The sequence below is a fragment of the Equus przewalskii genome, chromosome 3, assembly GCF_037783145.1.
Source record: "Equus przewalskii isolate Varuska chromosome 3, EquPr2, whole genome shotgun sequence".
NCBI classification, from domain to species: Eukaryota; Metazoa; Chordata; class Mammalia; order Perissodactyla; family Equidae; genus Equus; species Equus przewalskii.
Genome location: NC_091833.1, coordinates 117214883 through 117240029, shown reverse-complemented (window position 1 = coordinate 117240029; position 25147 = coordinate 117214883). Strand labels below are relative to the sequence as shown.

Here is a 25147-nt window from a genome sequence, read left to right as displayed (position 1 = left end):
CAAACTGGTGCAGCCACTATGGAAAACAGTATGGAGATTTCTCAAAAAACTAAAAATAGAAATACCATATGACCCAGCTATCCCACTGCTGGGTATCTACCCAAACAACTTCAAGTCAACAATCCAAAGGGACTTATGCACCCCTATGTTCATTGCAGCACTATTCGCAATAGCCAAGACATGGAAACAACGCAAGTACCCATCAACTGATGATTGGATAAAGAAGATGTGGTGTATATATACACAATGGAATATTACTCAGCCATAAAAAAAAAAGATGAAATCATCCCATTCACAACCACATGGATAGAGCTTGAGGGCATCATGTTAAGCAAAATAAGCCAGACAAAGACAAACACCATATGATTTCACTCATATGTGGAATATAAACAAACTTCAGACAGAGAGAACAAATTAGTGGTTACCAGGGGAAAGGGGATGGAGGGTGGGCAAAAGGGTGAAGGGGCATACTTATGTGGTGTATGACAAATAATAATGTACAACTGAAATTTCACTATGTTATAAGCTATTATGACCACAATTAAAATAAATAAATAAATAAAAGGTGTGTATCCTTTGAGTGGGTAATTCTACTTCTAGGAACCTATCCTATAAAAACACACTTGTACAAAGATGTTCATGGCAGTGGTGGTTACAGTGAAGAAAACTGGCAACTAGAATGTTTAAGAGGGGCAGATAATGCATGGGAAACCATGTAGTCATTACAGAAAATATGGTAGCTCTATAGGTGTCAGCACATACTTATAAAACTATACATATATTTTTATCTCATTTGTATGAGGAAAAAGTGGGTGTATTTCTGAGGGTTTCCTTGTGTGTGTGTATAAGTTTACATTTTCAATTGTGATAAAAACATAAAATTTACCATCTTAACCATTTCTAAGTATCCAGTTTAGTAGTATATTCACATTAATGTGCAACCATCACTACTATCCATCTCCTGAACTTTTTTACATCTTGCAAAACTGAAACTCTGTCCCCATTAAACAACAACTCCTCACTTCCACCTCCCCCCAGCATGTGGTAACCACCATTCTACTTTGTGTCTCTATAAATTCGACTACTCTAGGGACTTCAAATAAGTGGAATCGTACAATATTTGTCCTTTTGTGACAGGTTTATCTCACTCAGCATAACGTTCTCAAGGTTCACCCATGCTGTAGCGGTGCCAGAATTTCCTTTTTAAGGCTGAATAGTATTCTGTCATGTGGATGGACCACATTTTGGTAATCCATTCATCCACTGATGGACATTTAGGCTGCTCCCATGTTCTGGATATTCTGCATAATGCTGCAACGAACATGGGTGTATAGCTATCTCTTGGAGAGAGACCCTGCTTTCCACTCTCTTTTAATGTGTGTAGAAATAAGTCTGAAGTGGTAGACAACACATGGAACTCTGGGAAATGAGACTGGGGTGGAGGGTGAAGGGAGCACTTTGACTTATTTCATACGCTTTATGTTGTAATTGCTTTGCAATAAGCATTAGGTTCTATTTACATTGGTAAATTATGAAATCACTAATTGTTATGCATTTGGTTTGTGCTGTATTAAGAAGCTAGAAGTCCCTTTTCCAGAAATACCTCCAAATGTTGTGAAAGAATGCAGACTAAGACTGAGGGGGAATCCTTCCAAAGAAGTCTTTGAGGAGTGCTCTAGGTAAGTGCTTTGTGCCCAATGCCGCACAGATTGCCTGTGGCTAAATCTGAGACGGGGGCTTACAGGAGGTTTCTGTGCAGAAGATGAGTTCTTACTGGGGTGCTTTCCCAATTAACATGGTCACTTTCACTAGAAAGAGGTAAATGAAGAGTAATAATTACACATACATGAATGACATGCTGAAACGGGTCACATTGTGGAGAGCCAGTATACTAGCATCACTTTGCTGGTTCCCAGCCCTCTCTGCTCACTTTCTAAAGTGCTTGTGTCTAGAATGAAAAACTTCCTGTAAAATGTTTTTGTAGACCTAGGTACTTGCTGAAAATTTCATTTCTCTACATCTTTGCAATATAGACTGGAAAATTCTAAGTCAGAGCACTTTGGGTAAATTCAGCTTCTTTATGTACACAAGAAGAAAGAATGGTTTCTGAGGTGATCTGGCCCAAGACGTGTTGTCCTTTGTATATTTATGCAGACACTGGGATATCAATTATTCATTCATTCAGCAGATATTTGTTGAGTGCCAACTCTACGTCAGGTACTGTGTTAGTGTCCGAGGGCTGCCAGAACAAAGTACCAGAAACTAATTGGCTTAAAACAACAGAAATTTATTGTCTCACGGTTCTGGAAGCTCGAAGGCTGAAGTCAAGGTGTCAGCAGGTCATGCTCTCTGAAAACTCTAGGAGAGGATCCTCCCTCGCCCCTCTAGCTTCCCGTGGTTGCCAGTAATTCTTGGTGCTCCTTGGCTTGCAGCTGCAGCATTTCAGTCTCTGCCTCTCATCACATGACCTTTTTCTCTGTGTGTCTCTGTCTTGGTGTTTTCTCTTCTTATAAGGACACCAGTCAGATTGAATTAGGGCCCACCCTACTCCACTGTGACTACATCTTAACTAATAGTACGTACAATGACCCTATTTTCAAGCAAGGCCACATTTACAGGTACCAGGGTTATGAATTCAGCGTATATTTTTGGGGGATGCATTTTAACCCATAATAGATTCCTTCTATGAGTTCAGGTTATAGTAAAGAAGAAAACAAAATAAACTCTGCTGACTTGAGTTTACATTCTTACATGCCTTAAGAAAATAGAAATCTCAGAGCCTTGGCACATTAGTTATTCTGTTGGAAAACGTTTGTTAAGCATTTGCTATTTGCCTGTCAGTGATCTAGGTTCTGGGAATAAAAGGATAAGCAAGAACGACTTAGCCTATCACCCTTAGGGAGCTTGTAACCAAGTGGAATGATAGAGAAATCTGTATTAGTTTCCTATGACTGCTGTAACAAATTGGCCATAAACTTGGTGGCCTAAAACAACACACTTTTATTCTCTTACAGTTCTAGAGGTTACAAGTCTGCAAGCAGTCTCACTGGACAGAAGTCAAGAAGTCAACAGGGCCATGCTCCCTGTGAGGCTCTAGGGGGGCATCCGTTTCTTTGCCTTTTCCAGCTTCTGGAGCTGTATTCCTTGGCTCCTGGCCCCTTCCTCCATCTTCAAAACAAGCAGTGTAACATCTTCAGGTCTCTCTCTGCTTCTGTCTTGATGTATTCTTTTCTTCTGTGTGTGTCCAAATTGCGCTTGGTCTCCCTCTTATAAGGACAATTGTGATTACATTTAGGGCTCGCCTGGATAATCCAGGATAATCTCCTCATCTCAAGACCCTTAATTTAGTCACATCTGCAAAGCCCCTGTGGCCTGTAGAGTAACATTCACAGGTTCCAGGAATTAGGACCTGGATGTCTTTGGGTCTCTCTTCAGCCTACCACAAGTAATTTGACAGGGAGGGGACATTCAGGGAACTGTGGGGACTCATAATACCACCTCACTAGTCTGAGGAAGTGAGATGAGTCTTACAAAGACTGTTAGGTGCAGGCCAAGGCCTGAAAGCTGAGCAGGAGTTGACCAGATGAGGAAGAGGGAGATGAGAGCCCAGGCAGAAGGAAGAGCTAGTGCAAAGATTCACAGGGAGAGAGAACCTGGCAGGGTTGAAGGTTACTGCTGCTTCGCCTGAGGAGGGCCAGGGAGAGGTTATCCCAGCCTGAGGATCACAGCTCCTTCTCCTTGATCATTATACGTCTCAGGCGTGGTTTCTGTCACTTTCCATGTATTAACTCGTGAGTCCTCACAATGACCTTCTGGAGGTCAGCACTCATTTCGCAGAAGAGGAATCTGAGACCCTAGGAGCCAGGCAAAGTTTGTCCTTTGCTCTCACAGTTAGAGTGACATATTCATTGTGTTTTTAAGAGATTGCTCTGGGCGCAATTTAGAGGATAGTTTGAGGGAGGGAAGATTAGGTCGAGGAGACCAGCTTGGAGGCTGTGGCAGTTGTTCAGCCTGCTGATGGCAGCCTGGACGAGGGTAGTGACAGTGCTAATGGAGATAGATGAATGGATTGTAGAGAAATTTAGGAGGCTGGGGGGCAAGGGGAGACTACACAGTCTGTTTGGGTACATGTTGAATTTGAGGTGCATTTCAGTCATGAAGCAGAGCTGAGAGGTAGACAGCTGAATCTGGACTGTTCACCTGCGAGTTATGAGAGACTAGATTTGGGGGTCATAGCCTAGTGTGGATGTGACTGAGGCTGAGGCTGTGGGAGTGGAGGCCAGGACCAGGGAGTGTGAGCAGAGTGGGAATTGAGGAGAAGAGGGAGTTGAGTGAAGACAGCCTGCAGACCCATCTCCACTCTTCATGTCCACATCACTCTGTCTGCTACTACAGTCTGGCTTCTGTCCCCGCCCTCCACCCTTGCGGCCCTTAGCTAGAACTGCATTGTATAAATTAAAGAGGCCACATCCTGGTTCTGAAGAGAGGCTGTGTGCTGGGAGCAGACAGGAGGTTGGAGGTTTCAGGAGAATGGAAACATTTGCAGTAGCTGCGGTAGAGACTGGGAGAGAGGGCGTGTTCGGGAAACAAGAACAGGAATTGCATTTTCGACTCGTGTGCTATTGCTTTTAAAGCTCTTTCCTATGTTTTTTTCATGCCCAAGGAGGTTTTAAAACAGATGGTCTGATCTTGATGTCTTAAGTGGAACACTAAACCACAGAGAGTTGAATTCATTCATTCATTCAACAAATAATTTATTGAGGGCCTATTATGTGTTAAGCACTGTCCTAGGCACTTGCAATGTGTCAGCAAACACACAAACAGGATTCCGGTCTTCATGTGGCAGGGAACAGCTCAGCTGGGCCTAATGAGCTGCAGCATGGCAGGGTGTACTGGAATAACGTGGCTGCACTTTTTTTTTTTTTTTAAGACTCTATCCACCCCTGGCTTCCTCTTGAAGTGTAGGTGTCCGCACTCTAAGGAGCTGAGTGGTTTAGATGCTCATTCCCTTTAGCGAGAAACTCAAATGACCAGCTCAATACTCCAAAGATAAATGATTTTCATCTCATCTTTCTACTAGCCAGGCGTATGGCATTGGACTAGAACCCTCTTCTCTGTCGTTTGCCCTGCTCTGAAAATGAATTAGACTAGCTATTCTCTAAGATTTGTAATTTCAAGTCATCTTTTACTTATTCTTGTTGGATATTCATGTGAATGAATATTAGTGTCTGTGCCGTGAACTTCCTTTGCAAAAAGATGTTGGTTCTATTTGATCACTTTTCTGATATAGCAGACAGGCCAGGCCTGGTCTTGGATCTCTGATTACCATAGTCCTGGGATGTTGTAATAAGAATTAAAATTCTTCCCTTCCTCTGAGGCATTTGAGAAACTGGGAGGGCCAATCTTTCAGTCTGTATCTTTGTTCTTCAGATTCCCCTCCTGGGTGTGTATGTCTCCTAAACTCTTTCTTGTGCATGTGCACTAAGAGTCTTGTAATAGTAGGAATGAGAACAATAATAAATGCTCTGGCAGTATTAATGCATTTGCTCCGCACAGTAACCCTGTGAGGTAGGCATGATTGTTACCCTTATTTTATACATGTGGAAACTGAGGCCAGAGAGCCTTAGTAACCTGCCTTAGGTCCCCTAGCCAGTGGGTGAGGCCCATGCTCTTGACCTCTCTGCTGCCTTCCAGGGCTCCAGGCCTTTGCTCTGGATGACCCTCCCACTGCATCTTGCACATGGAAAACATGCTGCTTGACAACAGAGAAACCAGCACCCTCACGTAGATTCATTCCCCAAGAAGGGCAGTAAAACCTGGTTTGCATGCAGATTTTTTACCAGGAATATCTGAGAATTAATTCCTAAATTATCACCTAAGATATGATGTTTTTCTTGTCTCTGATTTTTATGTTAACTCGTTCACACAAATCAGAGCACTAAATCCTGTTAGATCCAATAGGTTGGCTTCTCCTGACCGTGTGTGGTGACCATGTCCACAGTGTGGGTTTAGGTCTGTCTGACCCTGGAGCCCTGGCTCAGTCATTCTCTCACCTACATGGTAGGTATTTTCAACTTGAAGAAAAATGGTGTACTCTAGTCAGTCACTTTGTGTAGCCTAAAGCCTTCTGTTGTAATTTAGAATTAGAAAAGAACTAAATTTTGCTTCTGAGATAAGCATGTGGTTCCCTGGTGTACAGATTAGCAACTCCATGGAGAAGGAGTGTGTGTCCCCTGTGCTGTGAGACTACGTGTGCTGGCAGCCAGCCCGGCCCCTACACTTCCCGTCACTGGAGGTGCTGCGTGGTTTCTCACAGCTGCACCTCCCGCCAGCCAGCTCTTCCTTACGCAGCGTGCAGCAGCACTGCACTGCCCGTGTTTCCCGAGGGTGGCAAGGGACAAGACAGAACCTCAGTGAGGATGTCCTGAACTGATGCTCTGGGCCAGCCTGTAGGAGAGACATTAGAGACAAAAGCAGGATTGAAGGCTTTACTTACAGCCTGGCCACATGGCATCACAGAGACAAAGAAGGGGTCAGGCACAGGCTGGAGACAGTTCCCCGTGTGACACACTCACGGCCAGCAGACCGGGTACTCCAGGACCAGCTTCACCTTGGGCAAGGCCAGGCTCTCTCTCACTGGCCTTTACAACAAGGCTCCCAGAAGCACAGTGTCTTAGTCCATTTGAGCAGCTGTCACAAAGTGTACCACACACTGGGTGGCTTATAAACAGCACACATTTATTTCTCATAGTTCTGGAGGCTAGGAGCCCGAGATCAGGGTGCCAGCAAGGCTGGGTTCTGGTGAGGGCCCTCTTCTGGGTTGCAGACAGCTACCTTTATCTGTGTCCTTACTTGGTGGAAAGAGAGTGAGGGAGCTCTCTGGTCTCTTATAAGGGCACTAATCCCATCATGCGGCTCTACCGTCATGACCTACTCACCTCCCAAAGGCCCCTCCTCCTAACGCCATCACTGAGGGGATTAGATTTCAACATATGACTTATAGGGAGACACAAACGTTCAGTCTATAGCACACATTGCATTAATACCTTCTCAAAAACTGACGACAGATATGCCAGGGAATACCAAAGTCTTCATCCTTCAATTGAGGAGAAAGTACACTTTGTGAGTAAAGAAGACAGGTCTCAGCATGCTCACGAGGCTACGTGGGGAAACGTCGCACTGGTTAGCAGGACTGGTCTGGTTCGTGAGTAACGAGGGTCTTTGTGTGCTCATTGCTCTGTGCTGCTTCTTGTTCCTGGAGTTTAGTTTACCTTGTGGTTTGGAATTCAGGTTTTAGGCTGCTGATGTCTTTTTACCTAGCTTTTACCCGTAATTTCTCTTACCTCTAAGTACATCTGTTATTTTTCTACAGTTACCATATGTTTGTTCCATGTTGTATCCTTGTTCCAGCCTTAGGATTCCTCATTGATATGTCTGTCACTAAATTTATTTGTGTTTTTAACCCTCTGATTAAGCAGACTTTTCAAATTCTCTTCTGTCATTGAAGAACGCGGGTGATGTACATGGCTATATTAGACTGATCAAAAGTTCTATCTTCTTCTCTGTTCATAAATAAGTATGGACTTAAAAGTCACTAATCTTTAGATAAGTTTTTGTCCTCAGGCATCTATCTGTTTGATTACTTCATTTGACCAATGACTGTTCACTCCCTAGATATTTATTAAGTGTCTATCATTTGCTGTCAGCTGTGCCAGGCACTGGCTAATTGGAGACTTCAGCATAATATCGTGTAGAAACTAGGAGTTTTAGTGTTTTCTATTACTCTGTCTCATTTCTGTATTGTTATGACCTTTATATCCCCAAAAACCTTTTCCCACTTTGGGTCCTAGAATCCTGATGCTGCTTAATGAACATAACAGATTTCCTTTATGCTGCCTGTTGTTTCCACATGAAGCTGTAGTGAGAGTTGGCACAACCTGATGGTTAGTGGGGATCACCAGAATGAACGTAAAAAACACTGTGGAACTGATGCATAGTTTTTTGGGTTTTTTTGTGTGTGTGAGGAAGATTGTCCCTGAGCTAACATCTGTGCCAGCCTTCTTTGTTTTATGTGGGATGCCACCACAGCACGGCCTGACAGGTGGTGCTACATCTGCACCTGGGATCCGAACCTGCGAACCCTGGGCCGCTGAAGCAGAGCCCACGAATTTAACCACTATGCCACCAGGCCGGCCCCTGATGCACAGTTTTAAATGTCATAAATTAAAAAAAAATGGGTGCAGTAGGTTTATTATGCAGACTAGAGCAGTGGAGCAGAGCCTGTTGTTTTTGAAGTGAAAGGTATTGGGCAGTGAAATTGAGAAGCACTGGCAAGTCGCTTGTAGTGTTAACCTTAACAATTTATACAGACTGAGAAATATACAAACATGTTAAGTCGGTATTCGTGGGGTTCTTTTCATGGAATTACTTAAATACCTTTGTAAAAATGATTTAACTAAGCCGACATTATCAGAATCCTTAAAAGTTTGGAGTTGAGCTGCCCACATGCTCAGGAGAGAAAGGTGCGTGTCGAAGCAGGGCACAGGCTCTCCTCTCCCCCTAGGGGACGAGGGCTTGGTCTGCGTTGCCGCTGGACGGGGTCAGTTCTAGAGCTATGTGTAGCAGCAGCTTCGAACCTTTGATCTCAGGACCATCTTATATGCTGAAAAATTGTTGAGGACCCAAAGAGCTTTTGTTTATGTGTGTTTTTTTTGAGTTTACGATAGTTTACAATCTTATGAAATTTCAGTTGTACATTATTGTCTGTCAGTCGTGTTGTAGGTGCACCCCTTCACCCTTTGTGCCCATCCCCCACCCCCCCTTTCCCCTGGTAGCCACTAATCTGTTCTCTTTGTCCACATGTTTAAATTCCTCATATGAGTGGAGTCATACAGAGATTGGCCCTCTCTATCTGGCTTATTTCACTTAAAATAATTCCCTCAAGGGCCACCCATGTTGTTGTGAATGGGACAATTTTATCCTTTTTTATGGCTGAGTAGTATTCCATTGTGTATATATACCACATCTTCTTTATCCAATCATCAGTTGATGGGCACTTAGGTTGCTTCCATGTCTTGGCTGTCGTAAATAATACTGCAATGAATATTGGGGTGCATGGGACTTTAGGAATTGCTGACTTCCAGTTCTTTGGCTAGATACCCAGTAGTGGGATAGCTGGGTCATATGGTAGTTCTATTTTTAATTTTTTGAGGAGTCTCCATACTGTTTCCCAGAGTGGCTGCACCAGTTTGCACTCCCACCAGCAGTATATGAGGGTTCCTTTTTCTCCACAACCTCTCCAACACGTGTTACTTTTTGTTTTGTTTTGTTTTGTTTTGTTTTTTGCCATTCTAATGGGTATAAGGTGATATCTTAGTGTAGTTTTGATTTGCACTTCCCTGATGCACAGCGATGATGAACATCTTTTCATGTCCCTATTGGCCATCTGTATGTCTTCTTTGGAGAAATGTCTGTTCATCTCCTCTGCCCATTTTTTGATGGGGTTGTTTGAGTTTTTGTTGTTGAGTTGTGTGAGTTCTTTAGATATTATAGAGATTAACCCTTGGTTGGATATATGACTTTCAAATATTTTTTCCCAGTTAGTGGGTTGTTTTTTTGTTTCAATCCTGTTTTCCCTTGGCTTGAAGAAGCTCTTTAGTTTGATGAGGTCCCATTTGTTTATTTTTTCTATTGTTTCCCTTGTCTGAGAAGACATGGTGTCTGAAAAGATCCTTTTAATACTGATGTCAAACAGTGTGCTGCCTATATTTTCCTCTAGAAGCCTTATAGTTTCAGGTCTTACCTTTAGGTCTTTGATCCATTTTGAGTTTATTTTGGTGAATGGTGAAAAAGAATGGTCAATTTCCATTCTTTTACACGTGGCTTTCCAGTTTTCCCAGCACCATTTGTTGAAAAGACTTTCTTTTCTCCATTGTATGCCCTCAGTTCCTTTGTCGAAGAGTAGCTGTCCATAGATGTGTGGTTTTATTTCTGGGCTTTCACTTCTGTTCCATTGATCTGTGGACCTGTTTTTGTACCACTACCATGCTGTTTTGATTACTGTAGCTTTGTAGTATGTTTTGAAGTCAGGGATTGTGATGCCTCCAGCTGTGTTCTTTTTTCTCAGGATTGCTTTAGCAATTCGGGGTCTTTTCTTGCCCCATATGAATTTTAGGATTCTTTGTTGTATTTCTGTAAAGAATGTCATTCGGATTCTGTTTGGGATGGTGTTGAATCTGTAGATTGCTTTAGGTCGCATGGACATTTTAACTATGTTCATTCTTCCAATCCATGTTCATGGAATGTCTTTCCATCTCTTTATGTCGTCATCCATTTCTTTCAGGAAAGCCTTGTAGTTTTTATTGTACAGGTCCTTCACTTCCATAGTTAAATTCACCCTGAGGTATTTTATTCTTTTTATTGCAATTGTGAATGGTTTTGTGTTCTTGAGTTCTTTTTCTGTTAGTTCATTATTAGAGTATAGAAAGGCTACTGATTTATGTAAGTTGATTTTATACCCTGCAACTTTGCTATAGTTGTTGATTATTTCTAAAAGTTTTCCAATGGATTCTTTGGGGTTTTCTATATGTAAGATCATGTCGTCTGCAAACAGTGAGAGTTTCATCTCTTCCCTCCCTATTTGGATTCCCTTTATTCCTTTTTCTTGCCTAATTGCTCTGGACGACACCTCCAGTACTATGCTAAATAAGAGTGGTGATAGAGGACATCCTTGTCTCGTTCCTGTTTTCAAGCGGATGGCGCTCAGTTTTTGCCCATTGAGTATGATGTTGGCTGTGGGTTTGTCATGTAGGGCCTTTATTATGTTGAGGTAATTTCCTTCTATCCCCAGTTTTTTCAGAGTTTTTATCATAAATGGCTGTTGGATCTTGTCAAATGCTTTCTCTGCATCTATTGAGATGATCATGTGGTTTTTATTCCTCAGTTTGTTGATGTTGTGTATCATGTTGATTGATTTGCGGATGTTGAACCATCCCTCTGTCCCTGATATGAATCCCACTTGATCATGATGTATGATCCTTTTGATGAATTGTTGAATTCAGGTTGCCAAAATTTTGTTGAGAATTTTTGGATCTATGTTCATCAGCGATATTGGCCTGTAGTTCTGCTTTTTCATGCTGTACTTGTCAGGCTTTGGTATCAGCATGATGTTGGCCTCATAGAATGTGTTAGGAAGTGTTCCATCCTCCCTAATTTATTGGAATAGCTTGAAAAGGATAGGTATTAAATCCTCTCTGAAAGTTTGATAGAATTCCCCAGGAAAGCCATCTGGTCCTGGGGTTTTGTTCTTTGGGAGGCTTTTGATGGCTGTTTCAATCTCTTTCCTTGTGATTGGTCTGTTCAGATTGTCTGCTTCTTCTTGACTAAGCTTTGGGAGATTGTAGGAGTCCAAGAATTTGTCCATTTCCTCTAGGTTATCCATTTTGCTGGCATATGGTTTTTCGTAGTATTCTCTTATAATCTGTTGTATTTCTGCGGAGTCTGTTGTTATTTCTCCTCTTTCATTTCTAATTTTACTTATCTGAGCTTTCTCTCTTTTTTTCTTTGTAAGACTGGCTAGGGGTTTGTCAATTTTATTTATCTTTTCAAAGAACCAGCTCCTTGTTTCATTGATCCTTTCTACTGCCCTTTTTGTTTCAATAGCATTTATTTCTGCTCTGATTTGTATTATTTCTCTCCTTCTGCTGACTTTGGGCTTTGATTGTTCTTCTTTTTCTAGTTCAGTTAGGTGTAGTTTAAGATTGCTTATTTTGGGTTTTTCTTATTTGTTAAGATGTGCCTGTATTGCAATGAATTTTCCTCATAATACAGCTTTTGCTGTATCCCATATGAGTTGGTATGGCATGTTATCCTTTTCATTTGTCTCCACGTATTTTTGATTTCTTCTTTAATTTCTTCAATGATTCATTGCTTGTTCAGTAGCATATTGTTTAGTCTCCACATCCTTGTGCCTTTCTCAGCTTTTCTCTTGTAATTAATTTCTAGCTTTATAGCCTTATGATTGGAGAAGATGCTTGTTATTATTTCAATTTTTTTAAATATTTAGAGGCTTGCCTTGTTTCCCAACATATGGTCTATCCTGGAGAATGTTCCATGTGTGCTTGAGAAGAACGTGTATTCTGCTGTTTTTGGATGGAGTGTTCTATATATGTCTATTAAGTCCAAATGTTTTAGCTTTGCATTTAGCTCCACTGTTTCCTTGTTGGTTTTCTGTGTGGATGATCTGTCCATTGATGTGAGTGGGGTGTTGAGGTCCCCTACTATTATTGTGTTATTTTTGATATCTTCTTTTAGGTTTGTTAATAGTTGCTTTATGAACTTTGGTGCTCCTGTGTTGGGTGCATAGATATTTATAAGCGTTATTTCTTCTTGATGAAGTGTCCCTTTGATCATTATATATTGGCCCTCTATGTCTCTCTTTACCTGCCTTATCTTGAAGTCTGTTTTGTCTGATATAAGTATTGCGACTCCTGCTTTCTTTTGTTTGCTATTAGCTTGGAGTATTGTCTTCCACCCCTTCACTCTGAGCCTGTGTTTCTCCTTGGAGCTGAGGTGTGTTTCCTGGAGGCAACAAATTGTTGCATCTTGTTCTTTAATCCATTTTGCCACCCTGTGTCTTTTTATTGGAGAGTTCAGTCCATTTACATTGAGGGTGAGTGTTGATGCATGAGGGCTTAATGCTGTCATTCTGTTGCTTGTTTTCCGGTTTTCCTGTGTTTCCTTTGTTTCTCATCGTGTATGTTTTAGCCTACCCATTGACTTCTGCAATTTCTTATGCTAGGTTTCCTAGATTTTTCCTTATTTATGTTTTGTGTCTCTGTTCTGTTTTTTAGTTTAGTGGCTACCCTGAAGTTTGTATTCAGAATCTCGTGTATAACATAGTCCATTTTCTGGCGGTCTCTTACTTCCTTAGCCTAGACTGTTTCAGTCCCTTTCCTCCTCCCCTCCTAAATTATTATTTTCATCTCTTATTCCAACTTGTGTTGTGAGTTTGTGGTTAGAGTGATAAGATTGTCTTTGCTTTGGTGATTTACTTCCCTTTATCCTAATGCTATAGTTGAATATTTGCTATCCTATTCAGATTCTCTCTATTTGTCTCCCTGCTCTATGTTTTGTGACCCCTTACTCCCTTTTTTTCTTTTTTCAGGTATGCGGGCCTTCTTGAGGATTTCTTGTAGTGGAGGTCTTGTGGCTATGAAGTCCCTTACTTTTGTTTGTCTGGAAAAGATTTAATTTCTCCCTCATATCTGAAGGATATTTTTGCTGGATAGAGTATTCTTGGCTGAAGATTTTTATCCTTTAAAGTTTTGAATACGTCACTCCAATCTCTCCTACCTTGTAAGGTTTCTGTAGAGAAATCTGCTGAAAGTCTGATGGGGTTCCTTTGTAGGTTATTTTCTTCCCTGAGTATTCTTTCTTTGTCATTCACCTTTGCCAGTTTTACTACTATATGCCTTGCAGTAGGTCTTTTTACATTGACATATCTAGTAAGCTTCCTCCTGACATACCTGAAAGCTTATTCCACACATATTTCTCTCCTATTCTCTAGATTTGGGAAGTTCTGTCTTATTATTCCTTTGAGCACACTTTCTGCTCCATTCTCCTTTCATTGCCCTTGGGGATTCCAATTATTCTTATATTGCATTTCCTCATTGAGTTGGCTATTTCTCGGAGATTTTCTTCATTCCTTTTTATTCTTAATTCTCTCCTTTCCTCTGTCTGGAGCCATTCATCCTGTCTATGTTCGATTATGCTGATTTGCTCCTCTATGGCATACACATGGGCACTCAGGGAATCCGTATTCTGTTTTATCTGATCCATTGTATTTTTCATCTCTAGTATTTCTGACTGATTCTTCTTTATAGTTTCAATCTCTTTTGTGAATTAACTCCAGAACTCGTTGACTTGTTTCTCTATATTTTCCTTTACCTCATTGAATTTTTTGTCTATAGCTATTCTGAATTCATTTTCGTTTAGTTTACTTATTTCTGAGTCCTCACGGCATAATTCTGGGTTCTTATTTTCCCTCTGATCTGGAGTTTTTATGAATAGTGGTTTTTGCGCATAATGCTATTATTTGGTTGCAGTTACGGCCTGTCGCCACTAGATGGGGGTCAAGAGCCACATACGGAGAGCCCTCCGCCTTCAGCCGCCATGGCGGCGTGCAGTGCGGGTTGGGGGAAGAGGGGCCCCTTCTCTCACGCACAGACTTGGTTTTCAATCAGCTCTCGCTGTCTCCTCTCCTGGGATCTTGGCTTGCTGAGGTCACCCGGTGAAAGCTTTCCCCTGTTAGAGGGCTTCCCTCTGGGCTGCACGGCCTGGGAGTCCTGGACGATCCCCGGACACGCGGCCCCTCCCCTTCTCCTTCCCGGCCCATAGGAGCGATCCCAGTCTCTAGAGGAGGAGCTAAGTTCTCTCCTACCCTGTTCCAGCTCCTCCAAGGGTGGCTCCAGCCTCTCTGCGCCCTCTGTCATTTCGCTGCTGTGGGTCTCTGAGGATTTCTGCGCTATTATGATACTTTTTTGTTGGAATATGGTTGCTCTTTTTTTGTTGTATGTTGGAGGGGAGAGAGTCCCAGGCAAGCTCACTCTGCCATGGCTCTGATGCAACCCCCATGTATTATGTTTTTAAAAAATAAGAAGACACAAACATTTCACTCTCCATCAGAGCAGGAAGTTGTCACATGTCTTGTGGATTCTGAAGACTCCCTCTGTGAGAATGAGGGTTTTAAAAGGCACATAACATCTTAGTACTATTATAAATATAGTTTCATTATTGAACACCCCCTGAGGGGGGTCTGGGAACCCAGAGGGATCCTCAGGATACATTTTGAGAATGACTGTGCTATAACATTAGTCAATCCAAGAACATATGAATAACCTCTTTTTACAAAATAAAGTGGAACAAATCAAGTGACTTGCTCAGAATTCTAAAAATCAGTGAAAATGAGATCGTTCCTAATGCCTCTTCAGTTACCAACCTCCTAGCAATTCCCCATGTAAACTATGCTCCTTCCCATTTGACTCTTGCTATGCTCCGGACACCCTTTCTTTCCTTCTTCATCTCAGTGACTTCTCCTTCAGCTCAGCCATCACTTTCTTCAGAAAGTCTCCCTCATGCCTCCTTTTCCAGGTGGGTGTTCTGAAGCACACCAGGCCCAGCCATGATTCCTCTGGTGGCACTCCTCACACTTGTGCACAATCTTACCAGCTCCTTGACTGAGCTGTTGGATTCATCAAGACAGGACTAATTTTTCCCCCAGCATCCAGCGCAGTGCTTGTCGTTTACTCAGTAGTTGTTTATTGAGTAATGAGGTGTTTTTACTTCTATAATAAAATTATAAATAAAACCTAAGAGACATGGATAATTATATAAAATTTATTCAAGAAATATATAGCATAAAATAATTTATGAGGGGGCTGGCCCCATGGCCGAGTGGTCAAATTTGTGCTCTCCGCTTTGGTGGCCCAGGATTTCACTGGTTTGGACCCTGGGCGTGGACCTGGCACTGCTCATCAGGCCACGCTGAGGTGGTGTCCCACATGCCACAACCAGAAGGACCTACAACTAGAATATACAACTATGTACCAGGGGGTCTTTGGAGAGAAGAAGAAGTAAAAAAAAAAAAAAAGGAGAGGAAGAAGATTGGCAGCAGATGTTAGCTTAGGTGCCAATCTTTGAAAATAAAGCACCCAATAAATTTTTTTTAACATTAAAAAAATTGTGTCACATATTAACATTTTCTACCATATGACTATGATCATTTAGAAATTTGATTTTATTTACAAAATGTTTACATTCCCTCCTGAAATGCACACACACACACCTTGAATACGTTTTAAACTATTGTCTTTCTACTGGTAGATTTTTTTTTATCAAGTTATTATTTCTCTGAAGTCCATATATGTAAAAAGAACCTCTGGCTTGGGAGGGTAAATCAATTTCATATCTTTTGAATTCTTGCCCTTATGTTTTTCACTGATAGCATTAGAAACCAGTGTAGAATTCTATAATTGCAAAATACAATATATTGAATTGTGCATAATGATGGACTTCCCATATCATGCAGTAAAACACAGTTGTTTGCATATTATAATGTGACAAAATTGTATAATTGCATAAAATCTTTTTCTAGAATTGTCCAAAACTATTTAAGTGGAGAACCATTTGAAGAATACCAAGAAAGCTCATATTTTTCTCGATTTTTACAGTGGAAATGGCTGGAAAGGTATGTTCTAATTTAAAATTCAATAAAAACAAGTAGTAACTCCTCATAATCAGCATGCTGATTGATGTATGCTTTTTCATCTGTCAAAACACAGTTGGAAGTCGGGTCATATGTAGTATTTTTGTACAGAAGTTATTAATATGTATTATGCAGTTTCTTCTGACTCACTTGACTCTGTTCTCTCTTCCTAAAATGTCAGTTAGCCCTGTTGGTGCAGTAGTTAGAAAATAACACATCCCAGATACACAAAAATACAATCCAATGCAGTGGTTGAGTCTTTGCAGTCTTAGCCCTGCTTAGCCTAGTACTAGCTGTGTGGCCTCAGGCTGGTGACTCAGCCTCTGCGAGCTTCAGGTCCTTGTTCTGTAAAATAGGGGTGATTATAAAATCCACCCTAGGGACTGCTGAGGCTACCTGAGAAATGTGTGTAGAATGCTTAGCACAGTGCTTGGTGTGCAAAATCAAGTGCACGGCCAAAAAAGTGTTAGCTGCCACTAGTGGTGGTGGTGGTATTATTATTATGTCGCTTATTATTGATTGATTAAATTTCCAGTTCTAGTTCATACATGTTTCTTTTGAGACATTGGGTACATGTTAAACATCTCCTTTGAGGCTCTTTTTTTGAGGACAGCATGCTGTGGATATGTCATTTTCCTTAACAGCTGTCTGACAGGCCCAAAGAAGTATTCCTAAGAATACATAAGTATCTCATTGCAGGGGCTTGTTACAGACCTGTCTTTAGCTAGTAAGGATAATCTGACTGTTCTGCATCTGTCCTCAGTGTTTTCAATAAATCTTAAATGTCAACATGTGCTTATTTCTCTTAGTGCGATTGAGAGCTGTCCCACTAGAGGGAGCCACAGTTGCCTTTGTCCTGGGCACGCCCGTTGAGTAAAGCGTTTCCATGAATAAGGCTAAGACAAGAGATGGGTAGCCCTTTTGTTTTAAAATAACAATGTGATATGAGACCTGAACCTTTTTTTTCTTAATTAATCAGGCAACCAGTGACAAAGAACACATTTAGACATTACAGAGTTCTAGGAAAAGGTGGATTTGGAGAGGTAAGTAATGTGTGACCCAGCGTGAGTAGTGCTTCCAGAGAAATAGATAGCAAGGTAATTGAAAGAAATTATCTTCAGGTAACGTATCAACTTTACCAATAAATTTATTTCCTTATTGTGTATTTTGTGAATTATTTTAGCCAACCATGAGAATTAAGATTGAATTTTGAGCCAAAGGTACTTTGCTACAAGCTTTTTAAAAAGTTGAGAGAGCCAGAAAAAAAAATTTAACTATCTTGTGATTTTACCTTTCACTTCATATTTCTTAAAGAAGTTTTATTTTCCCATGCTCAATGTTCAAGCTCAGTCAGTTTTTCCTGACTTAAAAGATTATTCTGTTTTTATATTGTGGAGTTTCTGTTCCTCTACTTCCATAATTTAGTACCAGCCTAAAAGTTCACATAGTTCAGAGTATATTATTATTATTATTATTATTTTTTATCTTTTATTGAGTTAATGATAGGTTACAATCTTGTGAAATTTCAGTTGTACATTATTGTCTGTCGTGTTGTAGGTGCACCCCTTCACCCTTTGTGCCCACCCCCCACCCCACTTTTCCCCTGGTAGCCACTAATCTGTTCTCTTTGTCCACATGTTTAAATTCCTCATATGCAGAGTATATTATTAAATATTCTTGTTTAACTCAACTCTGTTTGGACATATATGAACCTCACACCTACATCAAAAGGTGTTGGAAAATGTGTAAATTTGGGGAAATTCTAAGGGAGCTACACACAAATCCATCAGAAATGGTCTTTAAATGTGATGGCTTTCGTAGATAGAGACCTCTGTGGTAGGTGGACAGAGAGTCGCATGCAGTTCTGTTTAGGTGACTGAAAGAGATGTTAATTGCCTCATTAATTATCTGGAGTGATCATATCTAGTTCAAGCATGTGTAAGTCCCCAGAGCCGGGGAGTCGCAGGAGAACTGAAACTGTGTGCTTAGGCAAAAGTGGGTTACACTGCACACGATTTAAATCATACGTGCTCTCAAATCCCGGTGACAGCCAAAGCCATGGCTACCAGAATCCCCTTACCGTGAATTAGAAAGCTGGCCCAAGAGCTGGCACACTGCAAGGGAGGTCTGCTACCATCTGAGTTTGACACGGTAAGAAGCGGTCCACATAGCGGTTACCTTAGGAGAATCGGCAGTGTCGGACCTCTGATACAATTCTGGAGACCGTTTAGAATACTTTGTGTAATCCAACCAAAGCTTGTTGTACCCACTTCATAACAGATATTTCTGTAAGAAATCCATCCTCTATTTGAACACCTCCTAGAGCAAGAAGGTCATTTGCTCTCTGCAATTCATGCTGTTCTGCCTTTCTTGACCTCCAAGTACAAAACTCAGATTTTGTCAAAGAAGAGAACAAGAGAAGTTTTAAGCACATGGGTCTTGTGCTGACAAAGGAATGAAGTTCTAGTTACAGCCACATATAAGTTTTAAAAATGGACTCAGTAGGAACAGGTTAGCAAATTTTAACTGTTGTGAAAGACTTGGTATATTTATGATTTTATATATTACTCTTTTTTCCAGTTTTATTGAGAAAAATTGACATATATCACTCTACAAGTAAGGCATACAGCATGATGGTTTGATTTACATATATTTTGAAATGAATACTAGAATAGGTTCAGCTAACATCCATCATCTCATATGGATGCAATAAAAAGAAAAAAAAAAGAAAAAAGGGAAAAAACTTTCTCCTTGTGATGAGAACTCTTAGGATTTACTCTCTTAACAACTTTCCTGTATATCATACATCAGTGTTAGCTATGGTCATCATGTTGTACATTCCATCTCTAGTACTTATTTATCTTGTAAGTGGAAGTTTGTACCTTTTGACCCGTTCTACCCATTTCTCCCTCCTGCCACCCTCCACCTCTGGTGACCACAAGTCTGATCTCTTTTCTGTGAGTTTGTTGTTGTTGTTGTTGTTTTTAGATTTCACATACAAGTGAGATCATACAGTCTTTGTCTTTCTCTGTCTAACTTATTTCAGTTAGCATAATGCCCTCAAAGTCCATCCATGTTGTCACAAATGGCAGGATTTTCTTCTCTCTCATGGCTGAATCATATTCCTTAGTCTATATCTATCTATCTATCTATCTGTCTATCTATCTATCTATCGATATACCACATCTTTATCCCTTCATCCATTGTTGGACACTTAAGTTGTTTCTATGTCTTGGCTATTGCAAATAATGCTACTGTGAACATGGGGGTGCAGATGTCTTTTCGAATTACCCTTTGCATTTTCTTTGGATGTATTCCCAGAATTGGAATTGTTGGATCATATGGCAGTTCTATTTTGAATTTTTTGAGGATCCTCCATACTGTTTTTCATAGTGGCTGCACCATTTACAGTCCCACCAACAGTGCACAGGGTTCTCTTTTCTCCACACCCACACCAGCATTTGTCATTGCTTGTCTTTTTGGTGATGGACTGCAAATTACTTTTAAACACATATACTTGTGTTTCCAAACAAATGATTGTACGGATGAATAAATTGTTGTGGTTTTTCACAGACTTGTTCTCGATGTGCTATACACTACATCAAGGGCCAGAGGGGAGTGAATAATCCATTTCTATTCTGAATGCCTCTCAGAAAGAGCCCTGTGACCCTAATGCAGACAGCCTCGGTGCCTTTTAAATCCAAATTCCAATAGTGCATTTACTTTTTCCAAATGCTAACACCTCTTCTAGTAGATTTGAAAAGACAAACATTTTGGTCTTATTTTGTCAACAATAATGCTTTCACTTATGCTTTACATCCTCCAAAATAGATTTGGAGGGTCCCATGGCAAGCGCATTGGGAAGGGAGTTGGGTAGACGTCTCTGCTTGTGTGGCTGTAGGGGCAGCATAGTGTAGTGGAAAGAGCATAAACTTAAGAGTTGGGCAGACCTAAGGTCAAGTTCCTCTTCCCTCCCCTCCAGCTGTGTGATCTTGGGTTCACCATCTTGATCTCATCCTTCAGAGGGGGTGATAAGCCCTGCTTCAGTGGGTTGTGGTGAAGAGCAAAGGAGTATTTGTATCCAGCTGATAATGCGATGCCTGATGCCCTTACCGCTTCTCCCTTCAGTCCTTTGATTTGGCAGTTCCACTTAAGAGAATTTATCCTAAGTTAGCGATAAAAAGATATTGCAAAGATTTATGTGCCAAGACTTAGTAGGAAAATGATTAAATAAATTGTGGAGTAGTCATATATTGGGAGAATGTTTAATGATGAGAAAATATCCGCACTATAAAATGAGAAAGAGGAGATTATAAAATATTATCTATTCTATAATATAAGCACAATTTTTCCCTAAAGGCCAGGGGTTTGGGGGTGTAACAAGGCATATATTCTTGAATGTGCATGTACGAAGGGGACTTATAAGCCTGTGCAGCCAAATATTAATGATAGTTATCAGGTAAGTTTTATCATTGTCTTTATTAATACTTTCAATAGTTCCCACAATGAACTTTATATTTTGCCATCAAAATTATTTTATTGATAGATAAAATTATATCATGTCTTATATTTGCTTTTAAAGTAATCCTCTGTGTGTGTGTATGTGGTATATATGTCTGTGGTTGCAGAGTAGGTGGGTGTGTGATGTGTGTGTGTTGTATGTGTCTGTGTCTGTGGTGTGCAGTAGCTGTGTGTAGGATGTGTGGAATGTGTGTGTGTGTGTGTGTGTGTGTATGTGTTTGTGGGCTGGGTGTGTGGTATGGGGGTATGTGTGTCTGTGTCTGTGATATAGAGTGGAGTCAGAGGGAATAAGACAGCCATACGTTGATAGCCTAGAAGCTGGGGGACTGGTACCTGGGGGCTCATTATACTATTCTCTCCACTTTTGTATGTGTGAAAATTTTCATAATATAAAATTAAGCAATATATAAATATTCCTTTAAGAACAAAGTAGAATAAAAGTATGATAGTCTGTGAGTTCTATGAAATATCTTTCCTTATATTATTGAACTTTTAAAAAAATCAAGAATCTACTTAGTTTCAAAACTTTTGATCTTGTACAAAAAGTAAAAAGACTTATTTAAATTAAACAGATGCACCATGATCACGTATGAACAACAGGCTCCATTTGCCCGCAGCTGTCTTAGATAAAAAGCACAATGCTGTATTCACTTGTTTGTCTGGGCTCCCTTTGGAGGGGAAGAAGCTGAGGGAAAAGAGCCGAGCCAGACTCTGAGGTGTCCATGACTGAAATGGTCTTGGCCCATCAGAGTCTTCGCTGCTCTTTACTAGACGGATTATCGTGGAGAAAACAGGTTTCTTTTTGTAGCCTAAGAAATGTCAGGTATACATAAACCTTTTTTTCTTTTGTTTGAAACTAGGTTTGTGCCTGTCAAGTGCGAGCTACAGGAAAAATGTATGCCTGTAAAAAGCTAGAAAAAAAGAGAATAAAGAAGAGGAAGGGTGAAGCTATGGCTCTAAATGAAAAAAGAATCCTAGAAAAAGTGCATAGTAGGTTTGTAGTAAGTATCTTCTTCCGGTCCGTGCGTAGAGTGCCTGGTTGTAGCGCTTTCCCAGCAGACCTGCTGCTAAGCTCACCTCCGTTCCTGCCGTGGCATTTGGGAGTTGGTGAGTTTCTTAGTTTAGTGCGGGGAGGGGTTGCTGTCTTGTGCTGTTAATAGGGATGGGTGCTGGAAACAGTTTTGTTTCAGTAACAGCCATCTTCTTTCCTCTTCAACTCTTACTGGACACAAACATAAACATGGTGATCCTGCTTCCAACTTGTGATTCGTTACAAATCTGTTGCAGCCCACCGTCGCCCAGCCCACCGTCGCCTTGTCTGTCAGTTACTCTTCACCCCTTAACCTGTGGTGTTGCCTGGTCAGGTGTCCTGTCCTCTCTGGTGGCAGCCAGAGCTTATTGTTCAGTTTGCCGCCAGCCTCCAGGGCTCTGGCTGGCGGGGGCCTCTGGCTGATGGGCTTGAAGACCCTCTCCGAGCCTGTCTCCTCGCCCAGACCTCAGTCTGTTTTCCTCTTTGTCCTCTTTCTGACACCCAGCAAGTTTACTGCTTGGCCCTAAGTTAGCATATCCCAATATTTGAATCTCAAATTGCACCTTCACTGTTTCAGGTGAGGATTGATCATCCGGGAATCTGGGATGAGCTCAGGACCCACTCCAGGCCCTAGGCTATGCATGAAGTAGAGTGGTTTTCCTCGCCAGACCCAGCTTCTCTCCACGTAGTTCCTTGTTTGCTGTAGCATCTACTGCAGTGTGAAGCTCTGCTTGAAGGGAGAGAGTGAAAGGCGAAAGGCCCAGAGGGGATTTCACATTTACATGATTTATAAAACGATTTGTAGTGTTCGAGTTACTTCCTCCAAGTTATTTATTTCTCAGTCTGAGGTCAGTGCTGGGGCACGGGTGTTCCAGAACAGTGGTCTGCACAGCCGCTGTCTAAGTTTAATAGTTTATGTCAATGTCAGTCTTACGTGCATTGCCTGAAAATCTTTAATAAAATGGGCTCATCTTGGAGTTGCTTGAAACATATTTGTGTAACAACCTTGAAACATAGAAACCCACAATCTAGCTTTATGAAAGGGGCATAAATAGTAATTATGGTTTATTCTATTTAAATATGTTGATTTCTATATTCTTTACCTTTCCCAAGGAACCTAGAAATATTTTTGTTCATCCTTGATTCTGTTTTTTCCTCCCTGCTTACTGTCAGTCAGTGGGTCCTGCCCTGTCCCTATGTCACGTTCGTCTCCCCTTCCTCATCCCCACTGCCCACCCTAGCCCACAACATGATTGTGTGGATGGACAGTCCAGGACTTTCCAGATACCTGATTGAGAATTTAGCCAAGTTATTAGATATGATACCAGCCACAGACAGTTAGAAAATGAAAATTTTTAATTGATACCATTTACAATAGCATCAAGAAACATCAAAATCTAGGCAAAAATCGAATGAAAATGTGTAAGATTTCTACACTGAGAACTATGAAATGCTATTACAAGCAATTAAAGAAGACCTGAATAAAGGGAGGGGTACCGAGTCCGTAGATTCAAAGACTCAATGCTGTGAAGATGTCACTTCTCCCAAAACTGATGCATAGATTAAATGAATTAAATGCAGTCCTAATAAAAATCCCAGCTGGGTGTGTATGTGTGTGTGTGTGTGTGTGTGTAAGTTGACATACAAACCAGTAGAAAAGTGGGAAAAAAACTTGAACAGGCACTTCACAAAGAGGTTCCAAATGGGTAATAAATATATGACAAACTCTGAGCAATGTCCCATATATTTGCACATACAGAGAAATGCACATTAAACCTCAGTAAGAGATCACTACAGCTCCACCAGCGTTGATTGACAACATAAAGTGTTGGGAGGCTGTGCAGCAGCAAGCTCTCTCTGCACTGCTAGGCGGGGCGCACTTAACTTGTATGCTGGATGTGGGTGTTCTGGAAGTGTGGATATCGGCGCTAATGATTAGAACAAAGCTGAGGAATCTTGATCTCAAGTGTCTTTGTGAAGTTTTGTCACCTACCCACGTAGACACAGAAAGTTCTCTCCTTTCAGTACAGAGTTGCTGGAAGATCTCTGATAGGTAGAGATCCGAGAAGCACCAGACGCATGGTATACATTTCCCTGAAGCATACGGTATTTGGGTGTCCTAATGATAAATCTAAGGTGGATTATTTGAATATTGTTAGCAGATTGAGTAAATGATCATTGAACAAGCAGGTTTCTGTGTTTTGTTTTTTATGATGTTGTTGTCTTTAGGTTAGTTTATCCTACACTTACGAAACCAAAGATTCCTTGTGCTTGGTGCTAACCATTATGAATGGAGGGGACTTGAAGTTTCACATTTACAACCTGGGAAACCCCGGCTTTGATGAGCAGAGAGCTATTTTCTACGCTGCAGAGCTGTGCTGTGGCTTGGAGGACTTGCAGAGGGAAAGAATTGTGTACAGGTAAGAAGGCACGAACCCTGGGGCCTTGAAACCTGTTCCTCCTGAGCCGTGGGCTGCGGCACAGTCCCACTGGCCACTTAGGGGCTTGGGCAAGAGGGCAGCTGGGGAGCCCCTTGGTGGCAATGCCTAGGGGCTGGTCATTCACACTATTGGAAATGTGCCTGATCAGAGGTGGACCTTGGTTTTCTTTTTAGTTCTCTTTAATCTGTAGTAAGTAGCTTTTACTTGATAAGTTGATCAAATATAGGTAGTGCTACTCACATAGGCACAAGAAGAGCCCATTTCCAAAATCCTTAGACATTTTGACTGTTCTGCTAAGGACTGTGGGCTGTGTCCCAACAAAATAGCACAACAATCAAATGTCTTAAAATAATAAAATTAATTTTTTGCATCTTCAAATTCAGCAAAGAAAATTAAATTTAGTAGTTAGAATGAGTTTAGTGTGATCCATATCTTTAGTTTTAGGGGAAGCATTCCTTCCACCCATCCCGTCGATGCCGGCCTTCCTGGACTCTGATGCTCTTCTCCACTGCTCCCTGGGCAGCTTATTTGTTCACTTCTGTGCAGCCATCCCCCGACTGTGTGCAAATCATTCCCTACTAGGCATTTCTAGTCCTGCTCTTTTCCCTAAATTCCAAGAGATCAGTATCCCTTGTCCTCATCCAGTTGATGACCAAATCACTCCTGAATATTTCCTAAATCACTCTTGATTTTCTGGGGTCACTGGTGTGGTTGGTATTTTCCTTAGGTCCACTTGCAGGCAAGACCTTGAACTGTCTCCCTGATGCCAGCCTTGTCCCGGTCCCAACTCCACATGACTGACAACCGCGCCTTTCTGAGTGAGCGTCTGATCCGGTCCCGTCGTCCCCAGGTTGGGACCCTACGAGCCAGGCTCTCCTGACCCTGTGTAAT

At 41.3% G+C, this 25147-nt stretch overlaps 1 protein-coding gene across 7 annotated transcripts in view; it reads left to right on the top strand.

Moving 5' to 3' along the window:
* Positions 1-25147, top strand: part of GRK4 (G protein-coupled receptor kinase 4) — a 134024-nt gene that overhangs the window by 72255 nt on the left and 36622 nt on the right. For 6 of the 7 annotated variants that reach the window (XM_070615200.1, XM_070615199.1, XM_070615197.1 and 3 more), the window contains 5 exons: positions 1576-1679; positions 16154-16246; positions 17244-17307; positions 21646-21786; positions 24045-24235. In XM_070615200.1, coding sequence (XP_070471301.1) covers positions 1576-1679; positions 16154-16246; positions 17244-17307; positions 21646-21786; positions 24045-24235 — 593 coding nt within the window. The remainder of the gene's footprint in view (positions 1-1575; positions 1680-16153; positions 16247-17243; positions 17308-21645; positions 21787-24044; positions 24236-25147) is intronic. The other variant, XM_070615196.1, reaches the window with a different exon arrangement.